Here is a 22947-nt window from a genome sequence, read left to right as displayed (position 1 = left end):
TGGAATTAGGTGTAATCTATATATTACTCAAACTCTCATCTTGTATAATTGTGGGTTTGTGGATATATTTGTTCCTGAAATACAGCCAAAACGGTACACATGGCGCAACAATTTTAGGCCCACCCGACTCACCATTCGTCTGCGGTCTCGATCGATCAAGTTTTCTTACATTTTAAAAGCAATTAACTTAATAAACTTTAATAAATACGCTCCCCCCCCCCCCCCCCCCCCCCGCTGGGAGGACCAGCGCCCGTCCTGGCGTGCACCGTGCCTGACCTTCCTCCCGTGGTGCAGTGCTGCGGCAGAGGGTCAAAGAAGATGGCCGTCGCCGTCGAGCTGCCGCTGCAGGAGAGGGTTGCACCCAACGGGTCAACGGTTCGCTCTGGCTGCCGCGATGGCCACCCGGGGCCGGGGTGAGTGGTCCCCCCTCGCCCGCCCACGGACCCGGGGAGATTCCCCGGCCGGCAAAGGGTCCACGGGTTGTCAGTTGGGGGAGGGTTGCCGGGCCCGCTGGAGAGGTTTGGATCCAACGGGGGTTGCCGGGCTCGCAGGAGAGGTTTGGACCCAATGGGTCCAGGCCCGTCTAGTATACTTATGTGGATTGATATTTGGCTAACAGATAAAAGATAAAATTTAGGAATAGTGGGTCCGTCTCAGTTTAGTTGGTTGTGACTCGTGTGCTATCAGAGGGATCTGTGCTTGAGCTCTACTGTTCACATCATGTTATCAATGATTTGGTAGGGGGGATCAAATGTGACATATCCAAATTGTTGATTATGCTAAGAATATTAGGAATAGGAATAGTAATGAGGACGCAAAGCAGTTTCAAGGAAATGTAGAGCGACTGAATAAGTGGCAACAAAATGGCACTGAGTGCAGTGTGGAAAAATATGCAGTGATACAACGTTCAATAATACAACGTGGAAACAGGCCCTTTCGGCCCACCGGGTCCACGCCGACCAGTGATCCCCGCACTTTAACACTATCCTATGCGTTTACCAAGCCAATTAACCTACAAACCTGTGCGTCTTTGGAGTGTGGGAGGAAACCGAAGATCTCGGAGTACACCCACGCAAGGCACGGGGAAAGCGTACAAACTCCACACAGACAGCGCCCGTACTCGGGATCGAGCCCGGGTCTCCGGCGCTGCATTCGCCGTAAGGCAGCAACTCTACCGTTGAGCCACCGTGACCGCCCTAAGGTTTTACACTTTGATAGAGAAAACAGAATGCTGAGTATTTTTTTTAAAATGGTGATTGACTGGGTGTTCTTGTGCTCTCTTTAAAGGCAGGTGAAACGTGCAATTGGGATGTTATTCTAAACTGCAAGACGATTTTAAAGTAAAAGTAAAGATGTAATACTTTAATTATATACAGCCTTGGCATGATCAAACCTGGAATAATTTTGATCTCCTTACCTTAAAAATAGTTTAGTTGTTAAAGAGAAAGTGCAGCAAAGATTCATTAGGTTGTTACTTGGGATAGCAGTTACTTGTTATTTTGTCTGCATTAATGATGCTTATCCTCTTCATTAGAATTTTAAAGAATGCAAAGTAATGTCATTGAAGCTTGTAGAATTCTTAGAGAGATGGATAGGGTAGATGTGGGATGTTGTTTCCTTTGGCTGAGGATTGCAAAATTAGCAGTTACAGTTCAACAATAAGGGATAGGCCATTTTGGATTGAAATGAGAAGACATTTCTTCATAGAGGATGGTGAGTGTTTGGAATTCTCTACCCCAGAAGCTCAGTCGTTGATCTCCTTTCAAAAATTATATTGGATATTTGGAGGACAAGACACTGGGAATAGGGCCAGAAAATTATATTGCAGGAAAAGACTCCTTTTGAATGGCAGAACTGTCACGAAAATGCAGATTACACTCCTACTGTGGTTACTTATGTTCCTATGTTCTTTCTGCATAAACACGAAGCCTTGAACATGCAGCAATCTTGGTCTCTTCATGAAATTCAATACTTGTAGCAATTCCTAAAGTTATTCTTCTACCTCCCCTTTGATTCTTTTGCTACTTACCTGCACCAAAGAGTATTCAATAGTCCTACCAACATGTTTTTAGAATATGGAAGGAAACGAGAGCGCCCAAAGTGAAACAAATGGTGGTTGGATAAACTTATGAATTCCACGTCAAAAGGTCCCATGGTCAGGATCAAAGCAGCTGCAACATTTTGAAGATTATCAAGATTATGGCACATTTAACTTATCATATTTATGCCAGCCAAGAAGAAAGTTATTTATCTTACTTCCCAGCTCAGTCCATAGCTTTGTCGTTTATAGCTCTTTGTGCTATTTGAGAAACCAGGTACTTTATAATACGAAGAGGGCTTCTACCTCCAGGTAATTTCACCCATTCAAGTCATTTGGCTAAATAATTAATTCTAACCCCCCCCCCCCTATCAGTTAATATAAATCTAGGCTTTTTGATTTTTGACACAACTAAAAGAAATAGACCTTGTTTTATCTATACCTCTCAGAATTGTATGCATCTCGATTGGATCTGCACTCAATTTCTTTTGTTCCAAAGAAAGCAATTACAACCTGGCCAGTTTCTCATCAGATTATAATTCTCCTGCCTTGACAATGTAAGTTTCTTTTGTATGCTCTTCATACAAAAATCACAACCTGTATTATGGTGAATTGTTCACAGTACATTAGCTGTAACCAGCATTTTATACAGTTCTAACATGACCTTTATGCTTCTACATCCAGTTTCTCACCTAAACTATGTTACTATTCTGTCAAATTCAAGGATGTGCATTCTGTGTTTCTTAGTATCCTGCTATTTATTTCCCTTTCCTTGCTTGTTTTCCTGTATATGCCTTACTTTATAATTATCCCGAAGGACTTCCATTTGCCTCTTTATTCACCACATGACCAGTCTGTTGATAGTCATTTAGCACAGAAACGCCTTTTGGATTTTTGAATGGTGAGAAAGCTTTTGGCATGCTGCTTTCATTAGTCAGAGAATTGACTGCAGACAATTCAGGGCAGCATGGTGTTGCAGCGGTAAAGTTGCTGCCTTACAGCGCCAGACACCCGGGTTCAATCCCGACTACGGCTGCTATCCGTATGGAGTTTGCACAATCTCCCCGTGACCTGCGTGAGTTTTTTTCCAAGATCTTCAGTTTCCTCCCACACTCTAAAGAAGTACAGGTTTGTAGGTTAATTGGTTTGGTGTAAATGTAAAATTGCACCTAGTGTGTGTAGGATAGTGTTAATGTGTGGGGATTGCTGGTTGGTGTGGACTCGGTGGGCTGAAGGGCCTGTTTCCACTCTGTATGTCTAAACTAAACTAAACATTGGGATGTTACATTTGTACAAGATGTGGTGAGGCCGTACTTGGAGTATAGTGTCAGTTTGGGATCGCCCTGCTATAGGAAAGATGCCATTAAACTAGAAAGAGTGCAGAGATTTACAAGGATGTTGCTAGGACTCAAGGGCCTAAGCTGTCAGGAGTGGTAAGTGACTGGGGGGGTGACCATATTGAAATGTATACAGTTATAAGGGGAATAGATGGGCTGAATGCCCAAAATCTTTTTCCCAGTGAAGGGAAATCAATAGCATAGGTTTAAAGTGAGAGGGAAAATATTTAATAGGAACATGAGGCAATTTTTTCCACATAGAGGGTGGTGAGTAATTGGAATGAGCTGCAAGGCGAAGTAGTTGAGGCAGGTACTGTAACAACAGTTAAAAGTCATTTGGTTAGGTACATGGACAGGAAAGGTTTAGAGCGATATATATGGGCAAAAAAGAGCTAAGATGGGACACTTTGGTCAGCTTGAACGAGTTGGACAGTAGAATTGTTTCCATGCATCACTCTGTCACACTACCTATCTATGCTTTTCTCATTGACCAGCCCATGGCCCGTAGCCTTCTATGCTTTGGCAATTGAAACATTGTGAGAGTATTTGCCTCCACCACCCTTTTGGGCAGTGCATTCAGATTCCAATTACTTTCTGAGTGCAAAAAGTTCTTCAACAGGTTCCCTCTAAAGCTCACACCGCTGGCCTAAATAGAAACTGTCCAGTATTAGACATTAAATCTGTTTTTTTCCAGTTTTAATAGCTTCTGACACTAAAAAATGGATAGCTTCCAACATTTGAAATCATTCTTCCTCACAATCAGCTAATGTTCTCAACTGTTCATTCTTTTGGCCCTTAATAATTTCTGATTTCAAACAGAATATTTAAATTGGAAAAGAAAAAAAAATAATTGTAGGGATTGAATCAAGTTGGATGAAATTGAGTTTTCCCCCATCCTTTGCATTGCTTATGAATGCCCATACGCATGAGTTACCTTATGTACAAAGCTGTAGGAAAATAACTGCAGATGCTGGTACAAATCGAAGGTATCACAAAATGCTGGAGTAACTCAGCAGGTCAGGCAGCATCTAGGAGAGAGGGAATGGGTGACGTTTCGGGTCGAGACCCTTCTTCAGACTGAAGAAGGGTCTCGACCCGAAACGTCACCCATTCCCTCTCTCCTAGATGCTGCCTGACCTGCTGAGTTACTCCAGCATTTTGTGATACCTTATGTACAAAGCTGCTCATTTTTTGTGAGGTTAGACTTGAAAGTGTACTCTGTGGTGTATTTGTGCAACATATCTCAGGGAGAATGATTTGCAATTCACAAAATAACATCATAGATGGAAGTTATCGTTAGATGGTCAAGGGTGTAGCACTTATTCAAAATCTCCTCTTAACAGCATCATATTTTGCATATGTATAAAAATATGATACTGGAGAGATTTTTTAATGTTATTTTCATTTGTCTGCAAAAGTATATTCTGTTTACTTGATGGGAAAGTTTTGCTTGTATGTGGTACTTCATATAGCCATGTAATACATAATATAAACTTATGGTTCCAGACTTTCTTCAACTGTTGTAAAATTAAAATTTGTTTTTGATTTTGACCCATAATTGGACACAAAAATGTGACATTTTTTACACATCATAACTTATGTAAAAATATATACGTATCGTAATGGCCTACATTTGTCTAAACAAAATTTTTTTGAGGACCTTTGATATGCCTTTCCAAACCCGACTTTGCTTGGAGAAATTAGTTGCACATATTAATTTGGGAGAGTAAAAAATATCATGCTCATGTACGTAACTCATCGTGTCCTGAGAGTTAAGTACGTAAGATGCCGTTGGAAATCATGAAAAATGAATATTTTTCGGATCGATATTCATTTGTTTCTATGATGCTCAAGCCAAGTAAAAAATATATATGTCCAAAAATTCTTAACTCAACATACTTTAAAGCAAACGAGACATAATGTGCTTACTTTGTTCTCCGTGTCCAAATCGTTACGTACATAAGCAGGCATCATTAACCCGCTGTTTTCATGTCTGGTGGATTTGTCAACTTATAAAAACATTTTTATAAAAACATTTTATAAGTAAGTGTCAGTGTAGTTTGTCAGTTTTCTGCTGACGGTGCTGCAGCCTGATGACCCTTCGTGTCTTCGGAGCGTCTGCTGTTTAAATACAGGAGACGTTCAATTGTCCAGCGCTATCTTCCTAATGAAAGCTGCCCATCGGACACCATCTTGTCTGCGTTTTGAAAAGTAAGATTTTGTTTGTATTTTAAATGTATTTTGGGGGAAATACTAGCCGAGTCAGGTCGAGATTACACCCTTCTGAAACATCGCAAAATTCCCACGCTGTCAGTGCTTCTCCGGCGTCCTAATTTTCGCTGAAATCACTAACAAGTCGGTAAGTACTTGAGAGTTTTGAACTATAACACCTTGTGTAGGTTACTTAAAATCCAAGCTTCACTGTAACAAGGAATAAACCGGATTTACTTCCAGTTTACTAAGAGCTGTATTAAAAAAAAAAAAAATTTAAGTGGTTACCTGGATTTTTGTGAAAAGTGTGTGGGCATTCTTTGAAAATGTAAGGGAGATGCATATCTGGTTTGTGGGTTGAATATCTGGGTTTGGAGCTCACTTTACATGTAATGGCAGAGGCCAAAAACATCGCGAAAATTCCCACGCTGTCAAACTTGCCTCCAATCTACCTGTCAAATGGCCTGACGGTAAATAAATTGGTTTACTGTCCAATTTCATTGTGGACCGCCATGGATAGGATGAATAACTACACTTTAATGAATTAGAAAAAAGAAGTTCTACCATTGCAATAAAATGCCATTGAGACACCATGTTACGTACGTTAACACTTTTATGGTAAATTTTAAATTACCTGAAAAAACTACTTGCGGTTGTGGAACTATCTTTCTTTTTGATAGAGTCAGACGGTTGTCAAACTTGTAAATAAATGTGTTTGCATTGGTTTTTACAACAATTAATTTTTGGGTGTCTATGTCACGCTTCTATGTCCCAGTATCATATTTATACACATATGTAAATCTCAAAGTTTCTATTTGGGAATTTCTACCATGGTTTTTCAGAATACCACAATCAGCAAACGTGGGTGTGAATTCCAGAATGTGTTTTCTGCATTGTCTTCTTTTCTCAGTCTTATTTCATGGTTACTCCTTGACTCCATTGTTACTGTCCTGGAAGCTGTTGTTTGTTTCTTCTCTGTGTGGTCAATCCTTGGACTTTCAGGATTTCATACATATCTGATTAGCTCAAACCAGACCACAAATGAAGATGTAAGTATTTTGGATTATTTCATATAAGTAAGATGTATTCAGTTTGATTGTCATTCTTAGTGCTGGATAATAATTATCAGTTTCTATTGCCGCCTGATAAGCAAGATGGCTAAGTAGTTTGGAAGTGCTGATATCAAATAATTTAGTTATCAAGCTCATTTACCTTAAATCATGGTGATCATTACAAAACAATGGATATTTTTAAGGCAGAGATAGATTCTTGATTAGTATGGGTGTCGGGTTATGGGGAGAAGGCAGTGGAATGGGGTTAGGAGGGAGAAATAGATCAGCCATAATTGAACGGCGCAGTAGGATTGATGGGCCGATTGGCCTAATTCTGCTCCTACCAACATGAACAAAGACAATTGTGCTTGAGATCAAACACATTCAGTTGTCATGCAGGTAATGCCGTGAAAGAGCTAAGACTAGAATTTTCTTTTCCCTCAATTAGGATGGGATAACAAAATGTAAATAGTAGCTTTTTCATTTGTTATTTGGTTGCTTTGGAGGCAGTCTCAATGTCTGGAAGAGTAAAATTAACTATGGTCCCTTTTTTTAATCATTGTACATTTATTTCAAGCATTACTGGCAGAACATAGATTTTCTCATTAATAAAATTATTTATGTAGTCACCGAGGCCACCAAATGTTCAGGTTCAAGAAAGTATGTAAACCATTTAGTTTTGTCGGTTTTAACACTTTGTGACACATTTACTGATATAATTATTATAATTAAATTGGTGTAGGGCAGATCAAGTGGACTCACACAATATTTTGTACTCAAGAATAGTTTCTGTTGACATAGGAATGGTCACCCCCAAGTATTCAGGTTGTTTGAGACAGGAATTGGTTAGTTAGCCAGCAGTAACAATTGAAAGGGCTAATGTTAAACAACTGATGTGCAACTTGGAAGACAGGCTCCATTGGTTGACATCAAGAAGCAAAACAGTACACATTCGCTGGTATATATTGATGACGCTGAAGTTGAGATGGTCGAAAGCTTCAGGTTCTTAGGAATAAATGTCACCAGCAATTTGTCCTGGACCAGCCACACCGAAGCTATGGCTAAGAAACGCCTCTACTTCCTTGGAAGACTTAGGAAGTTCGGCATGTCCCAACAACCCTCACCAACATCTACGGATGTGCTGAAGAAAGCATTTTATTGGGATGAATGACAAAATGGTTTGGGAACAGCTCCATCCAAGACCCCAAGTAATTGCACAGAGTTGTGGACGTAGCCCAGACCATCATGCAAACCAACCTCCCTTTCATCGAATCCATGTAAACTTCACACTACCTCAGCAAGGCCACCAGCATAATTAAGGACCAGTCTCGCCCCATTCCCTCTTCTCCCCTCTCCCATCAGGCAAAAGGCACAGAGGTTTGAAAACGCATTGGTCCTGATTCAGGGACAGTTTCATTCCAGCTGTTATCAGGCAACTGAACCGTCCTCTCACCAGCTTGAGTGTGGTCCTGATCAACTCCACTTTTGAGACTTTTGAACTGTCTTTAATCAGACTTTATCTGACTTTATCTTATAATAATTAATATACCCTTTATCCTTTATCTGTACTCTGTGAGCAATTTCATTGTATCCACTGTATCATTGTATCCACTGTATTCATTGTACCATTGTTATCCACTTTGGTGGTAAGAATAGGAAGGCAGATTATTATCTGAATGGTGTCAAGTTAGGAAAAGGGGTCATACAACGAGATCTGGGTGTCCTAGTGCATCAGTCACTGAAAGGAAGCAGGCAGGTACAGCAGGCAGTGAAGAAAGCCAATGGAATGTTGGCCTTCATAACAAGAGGAGTTGAGTATAGGAGCAAAGAGGTCCTTCTGCAGTTGTACAGGGCCCTAGTGAGACCGCACCTGGAGTACCGTGTGCAGTTTTGGTCTCCAAATTTGAGGAAGGATATTCTTGCTATTGAGGGCGTGCAGCGTAGGTTTACTAGGTTAATTCCCGGAATGGCGGACTGTCATATGTTGAAAGACTGGAGCAACTAGGCTTGTATACACTGGAATTTAGAAGGATGAGAGGGGATCTTATCGAAGCATAAGATTATTAAGGGGTTGGACACGTTAGAGGCAGGAAACATGTTCCCAATATTGGGGGAGTCCAGAACCAGGGGCCACAATTTAAGAATAAGGGGTAGGCCATTTAGAACGGAGATGAGGAAAAACTTTTTCAGTCAGAGAGTTGTAAATCTGTGGAATTCTCTGCCTCAGAAGACAGTGGAGGCCAATCCTCTGAATGCATTCAAGAGAGAGCCAGATAGAGCTCTTAAGGATAGCGGAGTCAGGGGTTATGGGGAGAAGGCAGGAACGGGGTACTGATTGAGAATGATCAGCCATGATCACATTAAATGGTGGTGCTGGCTCAAGGGGCCGAATGGCCTACTCCTGCACCTATTGTCTATTGTTTTCATATAGAGTCTTTTCTTTGACTGGATAGCATGCAAAACCCCTTTTCACTGCACCTTGGTACATGTGACAATAAACTAAACTAAACAGTGGCCTACTGAAATAGGCAGCTGATTGAAAGTTGTGAAGAGATTAGATCTGTGGACAGTTGTAGATCTGGACGCAATGATTGCAGCAGTTTTCAGATGAAGACACCTTCATGCACTGCTTTCCTCACATCAATTTTGAGCAATAATCGCAATAATTTTATTCTTGCAGATTAAAGGATCTTGGTCAAACAAAAGAAGCAAAGATAATTATAATCCATATAGCTATGGGAACATCTTCACAAATTGTTGTGCAGCTTTGTGTGGACCATTGCCACCAAGGTAGGAAATTATTGCAATGGGGAATTGGACATTATTCAGCCTTTTCTTTCACTTCAACCTTTTCCATTCTACATACAAAGAGAAGCTGGGTTGTTAACCTTGTACTTGCATTTGGATAGTAATTGTTTCAACAAAAAAAATCAACAAGAATCAAAATCTGTTATGAAATAATTATGCTGTTAAGGCTCCATGGAACATGTCTTATAAGAGTTATTTATGCAGTTACTGTTCAAGACTTTTATCACCCGTTATTACAAACAAAATCGACACAAAATGTTTTTGAATGTATTATTTTTCACCATTCCTCATGGGATGTTGACCTCTTCCTGTCAATATTCTTTCTGTTCTAATAGACTGCTGCAAATCATTGTTATGGCAAATTTCACCAAGACAATGGCCCTAGAATTCCTTTAACTTTAAAAGGTGTACTTTAAAAAAAAAATCATCATAGATCATTTGCTTTAATGATTTCCATTTAAGGATATCCCTTGCAGTGACTCTTGAAGATATTTAACGTTCTTAGCATTGTGGAGATTTTATGGTCTGCAAAATTAGACAATTGAAGCAATACCAAAATTAAATTAAGTCAAAAGTGATTTAACATAAATTACTAATAGCTATCATGCTTGATAGTTTGTGGAAGAGCTCTGATAGTGGCACCAGCACTCATTTGCTTTTGCAAAAGTAACAGACAGACCAAAGAAACAAAAGGAAATTATATTTAACTAGAATTATTTGTTGCTTTCATATATTTAAAAAGCTAATTATGTTATTTCTGATTCTCGTAACCATTAAGAAATTTGCATTAATTTTAAATGTAGATAACTACTAACGATACTTTTATAATTTTTTAATAGCTTAATTGATCGAAGAGGATCGATCCAGTCAGATACACCGCAGGCCGTAGTGCCACCAAATGGAATCGCCACTTATGGGGCCACACAAACTCAGAGCAACATGGTAGGATCCATACCATAGTGTTGCTCACCAAGACCCTTTCATTGTTTATGTCCATCATCTTCCAACTCTTCCAGTAGTCCATTTTCAGATATTCCAGGAAAACCATGTCACATAAAAACAGTTGATCCAAGCTACTGTGACTAAAACGCTGTCCTGAACGGCTTGAACAACGTAATTGCTTCACAGGAATATGTGTACGGTCAGCTTTCAGCTGTACGGAAATATAATTTTTCCCTATTTATAAGGAAGAATATTTACATCTGAGGCCTAATACAATCTTTTAGGACGGAAATGTATGAGGTACTTTTTGTCCTTTACATAAAATGCAAAACTACATTTGAGCTGATTTCATAAATTTGAAAAATAGACTAGTAATCTCTCCACTGTTCAAATTACCTGGAGGATATTGATGTAGAACTCTTGTCTTTAAATTACATCAAATTTACAACACAGAGACAGGCAGATTGGTGCAGAGATCACTGGTCAGTGCTGAGGTCTATGCTTCACGTGAGTCTCCTCCCACTCAAATTCATCTAATTCCCTTAAAGCCTCAACCATCCCCGTTTGTCTGATCCATCCCTGTGGTAGCTGACTCCATATTCTAACAATTCTCTACGGGTAAGGAAGTTTCTCCTGAATTTTCAATCTGATTCTATCTTGAATGTCTTTCCTCATCTGGGACAATTCAATGGATGGAAATAATTTCTCTATGTCTACCAAATTCCATCATATGGTTAAATATTTTTATAATATTACCCCAAGGCATTATTTTCCAGAGAAACAAACCCAACCCATGCAATTTAGGTAATATTTCAGTTCTGATATTATTCATACATTTTTCTTTGTACTTTCTACTGCCTTCCATCCTTTATAGGTGGTTATTTTCCAGTCCTGTATAAGATGTTTCCAGTGCTCCTAAGAAAGGCATGGGATATTAATAAAATGTGGGGTTTAGGAATGCAGTAAATTGGATTAGAAATTGACTTGGTGGAAGAAATGAAATGTAATAGTGAAGACTTAAGTAACTTTGGATGACTGTGTGAAGATGCGTTCCAGAGTTCAGCACTCTCATTTGCTCTTTGTGATATTTATCAATGATTTGGATTAAATATTGAGTCATAGAGTCATACAACATGGAAACAGGCCCTTCGGCCCAACGTGTACATGCCAAGCAAGATGCCTCATCTACACTTGTCCTACCTGTCTGCATTTGGCCCATACTCTCCAAACCTTTTCAATCCATGTACCTGTTCAAACGTCTATTAAATGTTGTAATAGTACCTGCCTCAACTACTTCCTCTGCCAGTTTATTCCATATACCCAGTTCCCTCTCAGGTTCAATGAAATTTTTCCCCTCTGACCTTAAATTTATGTCCTCTGGTTCTAGGTTCAAGTACAGGATGTACATTGTGGTAACAGAATTGGTATAATGATTGATTGCGTGGAAGAAATTAGAGTGAGGAACTAGTTAACGGTCACATACGTGATAAATGTAGTTCAATCCAAAGGAGAGAGGGGAAGAACAGGGCAAGGAAATAGGTAACAAATATCCAGATTCTGAGAAGTGTAGAGGAAAGAAAGGAGGGACCTTGAAATGCGTATCCAGAATTTCTTGAAGGTAACAGGTCAGATATGTCAAGTGGTTAAGAAGACACATGGGATACTTGCCTTTTATGGTTAAGACATAAAATACAAGAGCAATTATAGTAGAACAGGCCACAGCTGGAGTATGGTAGAGAATTTTGATTACTGGGAAGTGTGCAATCGTGTTGAAAGCATGCAGAAGAAACTTGCGAGTATGTTGCCAGGGCTGCAGAATTTTAGTTGAAAGTAGAGATTTTATAATCTGGAGTTGTCTTTAGAACAAAAGAAACAAAACAATTGAGATATTTCATTATGATGTATAAAAACCATGAGGGACCGAGGCAAAGTGAGCAGGAAGGGCCTATTTGCTTAGCAACTAGATTAATATGGATGGGATATAGAATTAAGTTCAGTGGTCAGAGAATCACTGAGCATATGCGCAATACCACAAGAAACAAAAAGAAAACACAAGAAGAAAACTGCACAGGAAAATAAGCACGGGTGATCTTATAGAGATGTATAAAATCATGATGGGAATAGATACGGTAGATGTACAGAGTCGTTTAGGGGAATCAAGAACCAGAGGACATAGGTTTATGGTGACAGAGGAAAGATTTAATAGTAACCTGAGGGCAACTTTTTCACTTTTAGAGGATGGTGGGTATATGGAATGAGCTGCCATATGGGCAAAATACAGGCAGGTGGGACTAATGTAAGTTGGATTGAAGGGCCCTTTTCCATGCTGTATGACTTCATGAGTTGGTTACTTGGCCCCTCAAGCATGCCCACTATTCAATCAGCCTGGTGAATCTTCTTTGGGCTTAATCCAATACTGCTGTATCCTTTCTTAGGTAAAGGAACAAAGTTGCGTGCAGAAATCTAGGTGTGGCCTCATCTGCACACTATACAATTGCAATATAACTTCTCTATTTTTAAACTCCAACCCCTTTGCAATAAAGGCCAGTAAGCCATTTGCCCTCTCAACTATTTATTACATTTGCCGACAAGATTAGGGTTGCCCATCTGTTCACTTATGTGGTAAATGGGGGTTGGAACTGCCTGAGATCATATAGGAGTTATATAGCATCACCTTAAAAAGCACTTGAAGAGCTCTAATCCATGAGACCATGGGTTGAGCTAAGAAATGGGCTGTAGTAATTCTCTTGTGTGCTGTAAATTTCTATCATTCTTGGATACTGAAACTACATACAATGTAATAAACGTGGAGTCAATGAAGTTATCATTGGCAATCCTAATATAAAAACTGAAAATGTTGCAGGCCAGACATGCTGAGTGTTATCAGCAATTTCTCTTTCTGTTTCAGATTTCCAGAGGTTCCACCTTTAATATTCATTATGTTCTTTTCTCTTCTACCGTCATTAAATTTACATTACTAGTGCATTTCTTTCCTTCCTTGTCCAATTTTTTTTCTTAGGCCCCCCTCAGTCATGGCTGACCACGGGTGATGCATCCTAGGTGGCTGTTTGCTCCACACCTCGGCTAGAGCAGCGTCGCTCGTGGCTGAAGAGACCAATGCGGGAGTGACAGTCTCTGTCGCAAAGGTCATTTGTGTGTGGTCTCTGGTCTGATGCTGCGCTCCTTTCTCCTTCCAATATAATTGGAATATTCCAATATTCTATAGAACCATGTTTCATTTATCCCTGTCACATCTGGATTAAGAATAGTACACAGAATAGTACACAGAATCGGTCCCTTCACCCCACAATGTTTGTGCCGAACATGATGCCAAGTTATGCCCAGTACACCTGCCTATACATGATCCATGCCCCCTACATTCCCTGCACTTCCATGTGCCTATCTATCATATCTGCCCCCACCACCACCTCTGGGATTGTTACTTCAAATTATTTTTTGCATTCTCTCCATGTTGTTTTGAATGCTGTGCATATTGCTATGCAGGCAATTTACTTTGTTTATATTAACTATTCTTCTCAGATCATTCTTAACCATTTAATATCTATGCCACATGTATTTTTAGACCATTTTAACCATCATTATCTTTAGTTTGACATGACCTTTACTCTCATCTATTTTATCTTCAGAGTTAGATTAGCATTGATGGATGACTTTAAAGTTCATTATTCCTTAACACTTTTAAGACACATTTTAGGTAATGGGTTTTATCATGTTATAAAATAATATACATGATGGACTAGGGTCATAAGCAATAATTTTAATCTATCTAATAAATGTATTAAAATTCAAAAATACTTTGATATTTACAGTTAATAATTACAATTATTTAAAAGAATCTCAAGGATTAAATTGATAGTAAAATCTAAGCTTTGAGTTGGTAGAGCATTCGTTATTATTGTTATTAGACTCCTAGCTGCAAAAAGACAAATTTTGAGAATTCAGGAATAATTATTTTGGCTAATACATTGTATGACAATGAGTCAAAATTTCAACTGAAACAAAACATGGACTGAACATTAGCTGATGTTTTAGGGTCGGGACCCTTCTTCAAGAAGCCACAAGGGACCCTTCAGGGACCCTTTTTCCATCTGAAGGAGGATCCCAACCTGAAACATCAACAATCCATGTTCTCTAGAGATGCTGTCTGACCCATTGAGTTACTCCAACACTTTGTGTCTTTTTTGTAATGCAATATCTGCAGTTTCTTGTTTCTACTTCTTCTGTGGTCTAAACATTGCTCTTCATCATGACATTTACAATCAACCTGAAAACATTTATTTAATCTCCAAGGGTTAATGGAGAGATGAAAATTGATTTTTCAAATGAAATTAATACAATTCTTCCTTCTCTCTTTCTGTGTGCTCCTCTAATTTTTTTTTATGCCAAAATACATTTTTCATCCATAAATGTTTTCAAATTTATTGCTTTTCAATAAAAATGAAGAGCCTTGTTTAGAATAGCCGTAATTTGTTTTGGTGGAATTTTGATTTGCAATGTACTATTCAAAATTATTCCTGAAATCTCAAATTTTGTAGGATTTGTGAATTCCTAACATGCATTCATTGCCCATCTCTAATTGCCCTTGAGAAGGTGGATGGGAGCTACTATCTTGAATGGTTACTATCCTTCTGATAAAGGTAGTTCCACAGTGCTGTTGGAGAGGGATATAAATCTCATGAAGATGAAGAAGCAACAAATAGTTTCAATTAGGACCATCTGTGACTTGAATGGGAATCTTCAGGTGCGGAATATCTTGTCTACCTGCCAACCTTGTCCTTTTTTGGTTGGAGGTTAGGAATTTGTAGAATCCTTTTGGTGTAGCCTGAATGAGGAGCAGCAATGCATTCTTCAGTTGATTCACAACGCAGCCAATTTGCCATGGGTGCAGTGAATGAATATTGGGTGGGTGGGGTACCAGTGAACCAGGCAGCTCTACCCTCTGCGTTGTTAAGCTGCTTGAAAGTTGTTGGAGGTAAATATTCCTTTACACTCCTGGATTGCGCCTTATATATATGGTGGAAGGGCTTTGGGGTGTCAGCAGGAGAGTCACGTGTGTAGGATTTCCAACCTGCTCCTGCAGCCATGTGATATAAATGTTTGGTCCAGTGAAGTTTCTGGTCAGTGATGACTCCCAGGGTGTTGATGGTGGGGCACTCAGCCATGGAATATCAAAAGGAGGTAGTATATTTACTTGCTATAGTTGTATGGCACTTTTGCAGCATAAATACGATTTGCCACTTACTAACCACGCCTGAATGTTGTCTTGGTCTTGCTCTCTGCAGGAACAGACAGATCAACAAATGTCCCCACTTCTGACCATATGAAGGTAGGAAGGTAATTTGATGAAGCAGCCAGCACAAGATGTGGAGATTAGATTGTTTTGAGGAATTTACATGTTGATGTTCAGGGTTGGGATGATTGGCCTCCAACAAGTACCATCATTGTTTTTGCGAGGTCTGAGTTCAACTATTGGAGTACTTTCTCTTCAAGTTCATTGAGGTCAGTTGCGTGTGGACTCCTTGATCCCACAAAGAATATTCTGCATTTTAGACAGCAGCTGAAGATAGGTATTATTTAACATCCAATAATTGTACGGTGCTTTGATCTCCTTTTGATTTGTATGTGTTTACAAAAGAAGACAGGAGCCCACAATGAATGTTGTAATCAGTTGTTTATATATTTTTCTAGGATTCTACTTATTTCATGCATTGATGCCTTGAATTTTAGGCAATGCTCAATCATCATGCAAACTCTGATGAACAGTTATTTTCACGTTCATAAGTTAATGGAGTAGAATTAAGCCCATTGAGTCTACTCCACCATTCAATCATGGCTGACCTCTGCTTCCTAATCCCATTTTCCTGCGTTATCCCCATAACATGGAAACATAGAAAGTAGGGGCAGGTCTAGGCCGTTCTGTCCTCCGAATATGATCATAGCCGATCATCCAGAATCAGTACCCTGTTCCTGCTTTTTCCCCATATTCCTTGATTACGTTAGACCTACGAGCAATATCTAACCCTCTCTTGAATACATCCAGTGAATTGGCCTCCACTGCCTTCGATGGCAGAGAATTCCACTAGCGCGTCCACAACTCTTGACACCTGTGTGAGTGGGCGGATACATGGCAGATGCAGTTTAATGTAGATAAGTGTGAGGTTATTCACTTTGGAAGTAAGAATAGAAAGGCAGATTATTATCTGAATGGTGTCAAGTTAGGAGGAGGGGGAGTTCAACGAGATCTGGGTGTCCTAGTGCATCAGTCAATGAAAGGAAGCATGCAGGTACAGCAGGCAGTGAAGAAAGCCAATGGAATGTTGGCCTTCATAACAAGAGGAGTTGAGTATAGGAGCAAAGAGGTCCTTCTACAGCTGTGGAGGGGAGGGATGGACGGAGACGGGCAATGTTTTTGAGGTGGAAGAAGGCTGTCTTTGTGATGTGTTTGATGTGTTTGTCGAAGGAGAGGGTTTGATCAAAGATGATTCCAAGATTCCGGATGTGAGGGGAGGTGGATACTGGGAGACCATCAATATTGAGGATGAAGTTTTGGGTGGATTTGGTGAGCGTTTTTGGACCAATGGTGATGATTTCAGATTTGTTGCAATTGAGTTTGAGGAAATTTGATTGAAGCCAAGATTTTATTTCAGTGATGCAGTTTGTCAGTGTACAGTGTGTGGTGGGGGAGATTGACTTGGTGGAGATGAGGAGCTGGATATCATCGGCGAAGCAGTGGAAGTTGAGACCATGACGGCGGATTAATTGACCAAGGGGGAACAGGTAGAGGATGAAGAGGAGGGGGCCAAGGACTGAGCCTTGGGGGACACCTTGGGGGAGGGGAGCGGTGGGGGATTTACAGTTGTTAATGGAGATGAACTGGTGTCTGACAGAGAGGTAAGATTTGAACCAGGATAGGGCTGTGCCGGTGATGTTAAAGGAGGTTTCAAGTCGGGTGAGGAGAATGGAGTGATTTATGGTGTCAAAGGCGGCGCTGAGGTCAAGTAGGATGAGGATGTTGAGGTTGCCAGCGTCGGAGGAGAGGAGAAGGTCGTTTGTGATTTTGAGGAGCGCAGTTTCAGTACAGTGGTTGGAGCGGAATCCGGATTGGAAAGTTTCATACAGGTTATTGGTAGAGAGGTGGTATTTGAGTTGGGAAGCTACAGCACGTTCTAAAACTTTGGACAGAAAGGGTAGGTTGGAGATTGGTCTGAAGTTGTTTGGGGTGTCAGGGTTGAGACCAGGTTTTTTCAGAATGGGGGTGACAGCAGCGATTTTGAGGGATGGCGGGACGATGCCAGTGGACAGGGAGGAGTTTATTGTTGCAGTGATAAGTGGACAGGGCTTTCTCCATCGCTGCTCCCACCCTATGGAACTCACTACCCCAAACCGTTAGAGACTCCTCCACACTCACCACATTCAAAACATCACTGAAGTCTCACCTGTTCAGTACTGCCTTCAACCACTGAAGGTCACCTCACCTTCTATCTCCTTTCTCTGTTCGTTTACTTATTTACTTATTTATCTATTTATTCATTTCCCTATGTTCTCTAAATCCCTGTAAAGCGTCTTTGAGTATATGAAAAGCGCTATATAAATGTAATGCATTATTATTATTATTATTAAGCAATGCTAACACCAAATGAAGTGGACCTTTTTTAAACTATTGCTAATTTAAGCTTTAAGACATTTATCACCCTGGAAACCAATGCAGTGATTCATTTAAACAAAGCAGAAAAATGTTTTTCATTTGAAGTGATTTTCATTTGATGAGTGACAGACAAAACAGCTTTGAATAATGACTATAGAGATAGCTGAAAAAAACTACTTATAAAATGAGGGAGCACTTCAGTGATATATGTTTCCTCTTTCCCAGTAAATATACTAATTATTCATTTGACGAAGTTTTCATTACAATGGAAAAATAATCATCTCACATTTTAATCACTGAAACTGTTTTGTATTAATCCCTTTTTGTACAGGATTTGTGGTACTTATACGTTGAAATTTCTGTGTATTTAAAAAAAATCCATAGTAAGTTCAATACAAACATTTTTCTGGAAGTTTTATTGTATAAGATGCTGTACTCCAAAAGAAAAAAAATCATCATCTACCTTTTATCTTGTAATATAATGCCTGAAACCACTGCTATTCCCTTGCAGTGTACTGTCGTTTGCTCTGCTATGTTGGAATTGCCTCACATCCAAATAAGTTCCCAGAACTAAACTATCCCTAAACTAAACTAAACTGAATTAAACACAAATTTTAAATGGCAAGAATGAAAGCAATTAAGTTTTTGGGACAATGTGCATATATATAGGATAAAAGATCAGAGATGCCTAACATTCTTTCTTTCTGAAATCGCATCATTTGCAATATACTGATTATCTTTATTAGTCCTTCCACTTGGTCACATTGAGTATCATCTACCACCCTGTTACCCTGGAATCTATGACTATTTTCATTATTTTAATTTGCCAAATTATGTGTTATCTGCAAATAGCAGTGCACAGTTTCATGTACAGATATGCCATTTCAAGGTGTTTACTTAATCCTATTACATGTCTTATCAAGATATGCATAATGTAACAACATGGGATCACAAAATGCTGGAGTAACTCAGCAGGTCAGGCAGCATCTCAGGAGAGAAAGAATGGGTGATGTTTCGGGTCGCCTTTTTGAGCGCCGATGTAGCTCAACACCATCGCTCAGTCTGCCTTATTTCGCTCAACACCTTCGCTCAATCCGCCTTACAACTTCTCTACATCGGCGAGACCAAACGCAGGCTCGGCGATCGTTTCGCTCAACACCTTCGCTCAGTCCACCTTAACCAACCTGATCTCCCGGTGGCTGAGCACTTAAACTCCCCCTCCCACTCCCAGTCTGACATTTCTGTCATGGGTCTCCTCCAGTGCCATAGTGAGGCCCACCGGAAATTGGAGGAACAGCACTTCATATTTTGCTTGGGCAGCTTGCAGCCCAGCGGTATGAACATTGACTTCTCCAACTTTAGATAGTTCCTCTGTCCCTCTCTTCCCCTCCCCTTCCCAGTTCTCCCTGTCTTCCTGCCTCCACCTATATCCTTTCTTTGTCCCGCCCCCCTGACATCAGTCTGAAGAAGGGTCTCGACCCGAAACGTCACCCATTCTTTCTCTCCTGAGATGCTGCCTGACCTGCTGAGTTACTCCAGCATTTTGTGATACCTTCAATTTGTACCAGCATCTGCAGTTATTTTCCTACACTAATGTAACAACATTGTAATTTTTAATTGAGCAAGGACCTGAGTAGTTGTAGCTGATAATGGCAGTATTTTGGAGGATAGATGTTAAAAAGTTACCCTCCAAATTTATCCACTCAGTAGCTAAATGCGGGAGACCAAGAAGGCAGCAAATGCAATCCAAAATCGGTTTGATTTGCTGATCGGTTTGATTTACTGTTCTTAGCCAGGACACTAAGACTCACTTTACGACCCTATTTTAAAGTTATTCAATAAATAACTTAATTATTGTGGTCACATGGCCTGTCAAAGTTAATTGAGCAAAACCCAAAATGCTGGAGAAACTCAGCAAGTCAGGCAGCATTTGTGGAGGGAAATGGACATTGGTAACATTGAACACTCCTTGTTTCAAACATACCCCGGATCCACTCCCCAACGCTTTCTCCACTACATCAATGTTTGCTATGTCGCTGGCACCTGCACATGTGCAAAACTGGTTGGTTTCATCAGTTTTACTACTAACTCCCACCCTGCCCTCAAATAATTTCTGATACCTCTATCGAAATTTCTCGATCTGGGTCGCCATCACAAGACAGACTATCGACTGACATCTACTGCAAAGCCACTGAGTTCCACAGCTTTCTTAACTATACATCCTTGCACTCTGCCTTTTGCAAGAACACTTACCCCCCTACTCTCACTTTCTCTGCCACATTTGCTCCCAAGATGAGGCATTCCACACTGGGACACTCGAGATGTCCTATTTCTTCAGTGTAGGGGTTTCTCTACTGCTGCACCCTCCCCCATTCCATCTTTGTCCAGTCTAGGACATTCTAGGTGCCCTTTTTCTTCAGTACATGTGGTTTCCCTGCAGCTGCATCCTCACCCATGTTTTCTTTGTGTCCTGGAGTTGTTCTCACACGCTGTCCAATTCTCCAATTTATTGACAACCCCATGTTCACATATTTATCCTTCCATCTCCCACCACCTTGCTCCTTTGCTCATCTCCCATCCGCTAGTCCCAGATTTCCCTTTTATCGCCCCTCTTCTCACCTAGACCCCTCTTCCCCTCACCTCTAGACTTTGACAATTGGATGGAATAAGTGGCAATCACCCTCCCTCACCTGTATCCACCTATCACTTGTCCCATCGCTGCCTTTCTTTTCCAGTTGGAAGGAGGGTCCCGACTTGAAACATTATCTGTCTATTTCCCTCCAGGATGCTACCCAACCCGCTGAGTTCCTTCGGCACTTTGTTTTTTGCTCTAGATTTCAGCGTCTGCAGTTCCTGAAGATTTCGGCATCTGCAGTTCCACTGTTCACTGCTGAGGCTGCATTTCAATAATTAAAATTTAGGTAGAGTACCGGCTATTTGTGGAAACCACACTCTGGATAGGGAGTAACACTCCAAGTGATGAAAATGAATGGAAAAAAATGTTAACATTCTTTATAAAAAATAGTTGAAGAGAAAACCACACCCTTCATTTTTTCTGCTGCTACTTTTGAGCCTGGGGATAATGTACTGCTCCTGAGCATTTTCTAAAACTACCAATATCATTAGCAAGTAATTTTGCTATGTATGCAGTGTTTAACAAGCTGTAAACTTTTGCATGAAAGTTGCATGTATTTTCCAGCAATAAATCTGCATGATAAATTAAGTGTCGTTATGTATTATTTGCATGGCTTATTTACATATTTCTAACAGCGGAACTGTTGCCAACAAATGTATGTACCAATTCAGAGCAAAACGACGTGGGTTTTTTAAATATTTAATCATAAAATTGTTAAAGCACAGAAGATGGCCATTTGACCCATTGAGTGTATTTTGGCTCGCAGTAGATCAAGATTATTTTCAGTGCTTTAAGGATACATTTACTGTGATCAGGAACTGCCATTTTGCTTTTGTGCTTTGAGAACATTCCTCATATTTTATATTAACAATGTATATTTTTGAATTGATTGTTCCAAGTTTACTATACAATAAATTTTGAAAGATAACCCAACAAAGTGACTTTGTCTCGACCCGAAACCTCACCCATTCCTTCTCTCGAGACGCTGCCAGTCCCGCTGAGTTACTCCAGCTTTTTGTGTCTATCTTCGATTTAAACCAGCATCTGCAGTTCCTTCTTTTACACAAAGTGACGTTGACATGTGTTGTATCCAAATATTTAACTGCCCAACTATCTGGATTATTCTCTTGTGAGACCACAATCCCACCCTCTGTCCCCAAAATCCTTTGTTACTCACTTGCTCTTACTCCCTCATTTTTATCTGACATTCACTATCTGCCTATCATTCTATGAGTTTTTGCTACAATGCATTTGTTTTCTCTCATATTTTCCATTCTCTTGGTACTTTTCTTTTTCCCTCTGTCTACTTCATGAATCTCTTTTGTTCTGTCTGTATACAGGTAGGTCTGATATAATATACTAATTGCATTCTTAAGGAGCTGCATGCTATGGAAAATTGCTTTATAAAGGCAATTGTGTCAATAGGAAAAGGGGTTTTGTGGCTAAACGTTTCAGACTCAAACAACAAAACTATTTTTTCTACTGGATTTTCAAAATAAAGGTCTTTTCAACAGCAATAAGTTTATTTTTGTTACTAAACTAAAAATACTATAGGCCATGTGTTATTGTTTAATAAATGTACAAACGTCAATGGAGGTGTCAGCTTCAATGGCGCACTTGTTTGAAGTAGCAGCAGTGTTCGTAAAAAACGTTCGTCCTTATTTTTCATTTTTGTTGTTTTTGACTACGCTGGGAATTTGAGCATTAATTGTGACTGATACATCCAAAACCAGTCCAACTCCTAGAAATGGTCTCTGGACAGGAAGTAAATCTCTCTCATGGAGAGGGGTCTCGACCCGAAACGTCACCCATTCCTTCTCTCCCGAGATGGTGCCTGAGTTACTCCAGCATTTTGTGTCTACTTTCGATTTTAACCAGCATCTGCAGTTTTTTTCCTGCATATAAATCTCTCCCATTCTCTTTTGTTATCTGGGACAGTGATATACACAGTGAAAAATAATTTGTCAGAGATTGGTTAATCAGAATACTGGTAATTAATAACTGGCTGATATTTCACTTCCTGTCAAATTAGTTTAATGGATGTTTTGACGAGCTAATAGTACACCTTCTAATTGTGACAGCACCCCCAGGCTCGGTTACCATCCTGATCCCTTCACCGGCAGACAGGCCAGGAGCGGCCAACCCTTAGCACCATTGAGCGGAGGTCACAGCCTAATAAGTAACAACTGTGTCCAGTTACCTAATTTCGGATTGGCCTACCTGAACTTCGTCAGCCTACTCCTTATAAACCCAGGCGT

The 22947-nt window shown here is 40.0% G+C and overlaps 1 protein-coding gene across 2 annotated transcripts in view; it reads left to right on the top strand.

Moving 5' to 3' along the window:
• The window catches only part of zdhhc14 (zDHHC palmitoyltransferase 14), a 108371-nt gene that overhangs the window by 77142 nt on the left and 8282 nt on the right, over positions 1 to 22947 (top strand). For both annotated transcript variants that reach the window (XM_078404699.1, XM_078404700.1), the window contains exons 6-8: positions 6533 to 6635; positions 9319 to 9428; positions 10286 to 10388. In XM_078404699.1, coding sequence (XP_078260825.1) covers positions 6533 to 6635; positions 9319 to 9428; positions 10286 to 10388 — 316 coding nt within the window. The remainder of the gene's footprint in view (positions 1 to 6532; positions 6636 to 9318; positions 9429 to 10285; positions 10389 to 22947) is intronic.

This window comes from Rhinoraja longicauda, chromosome 9 (assembly GCF_053455715.1).
Source record: "Rhinoraja longicauda isolate Sanriku21f chromosome 9, sRhiLon1.1, whole genome shotgun sequence".
Classification (NCBI taxonomy): Eukaryota; Metazoa; Chordata; class Chondrichthyes; order Rajiformes; family Arhynchobatidae; genus Rhinoraja; species Rhinoraja longicauda.
This window is presented reverse-complemented; position numbering and strand designations above follow the sequence as displayed.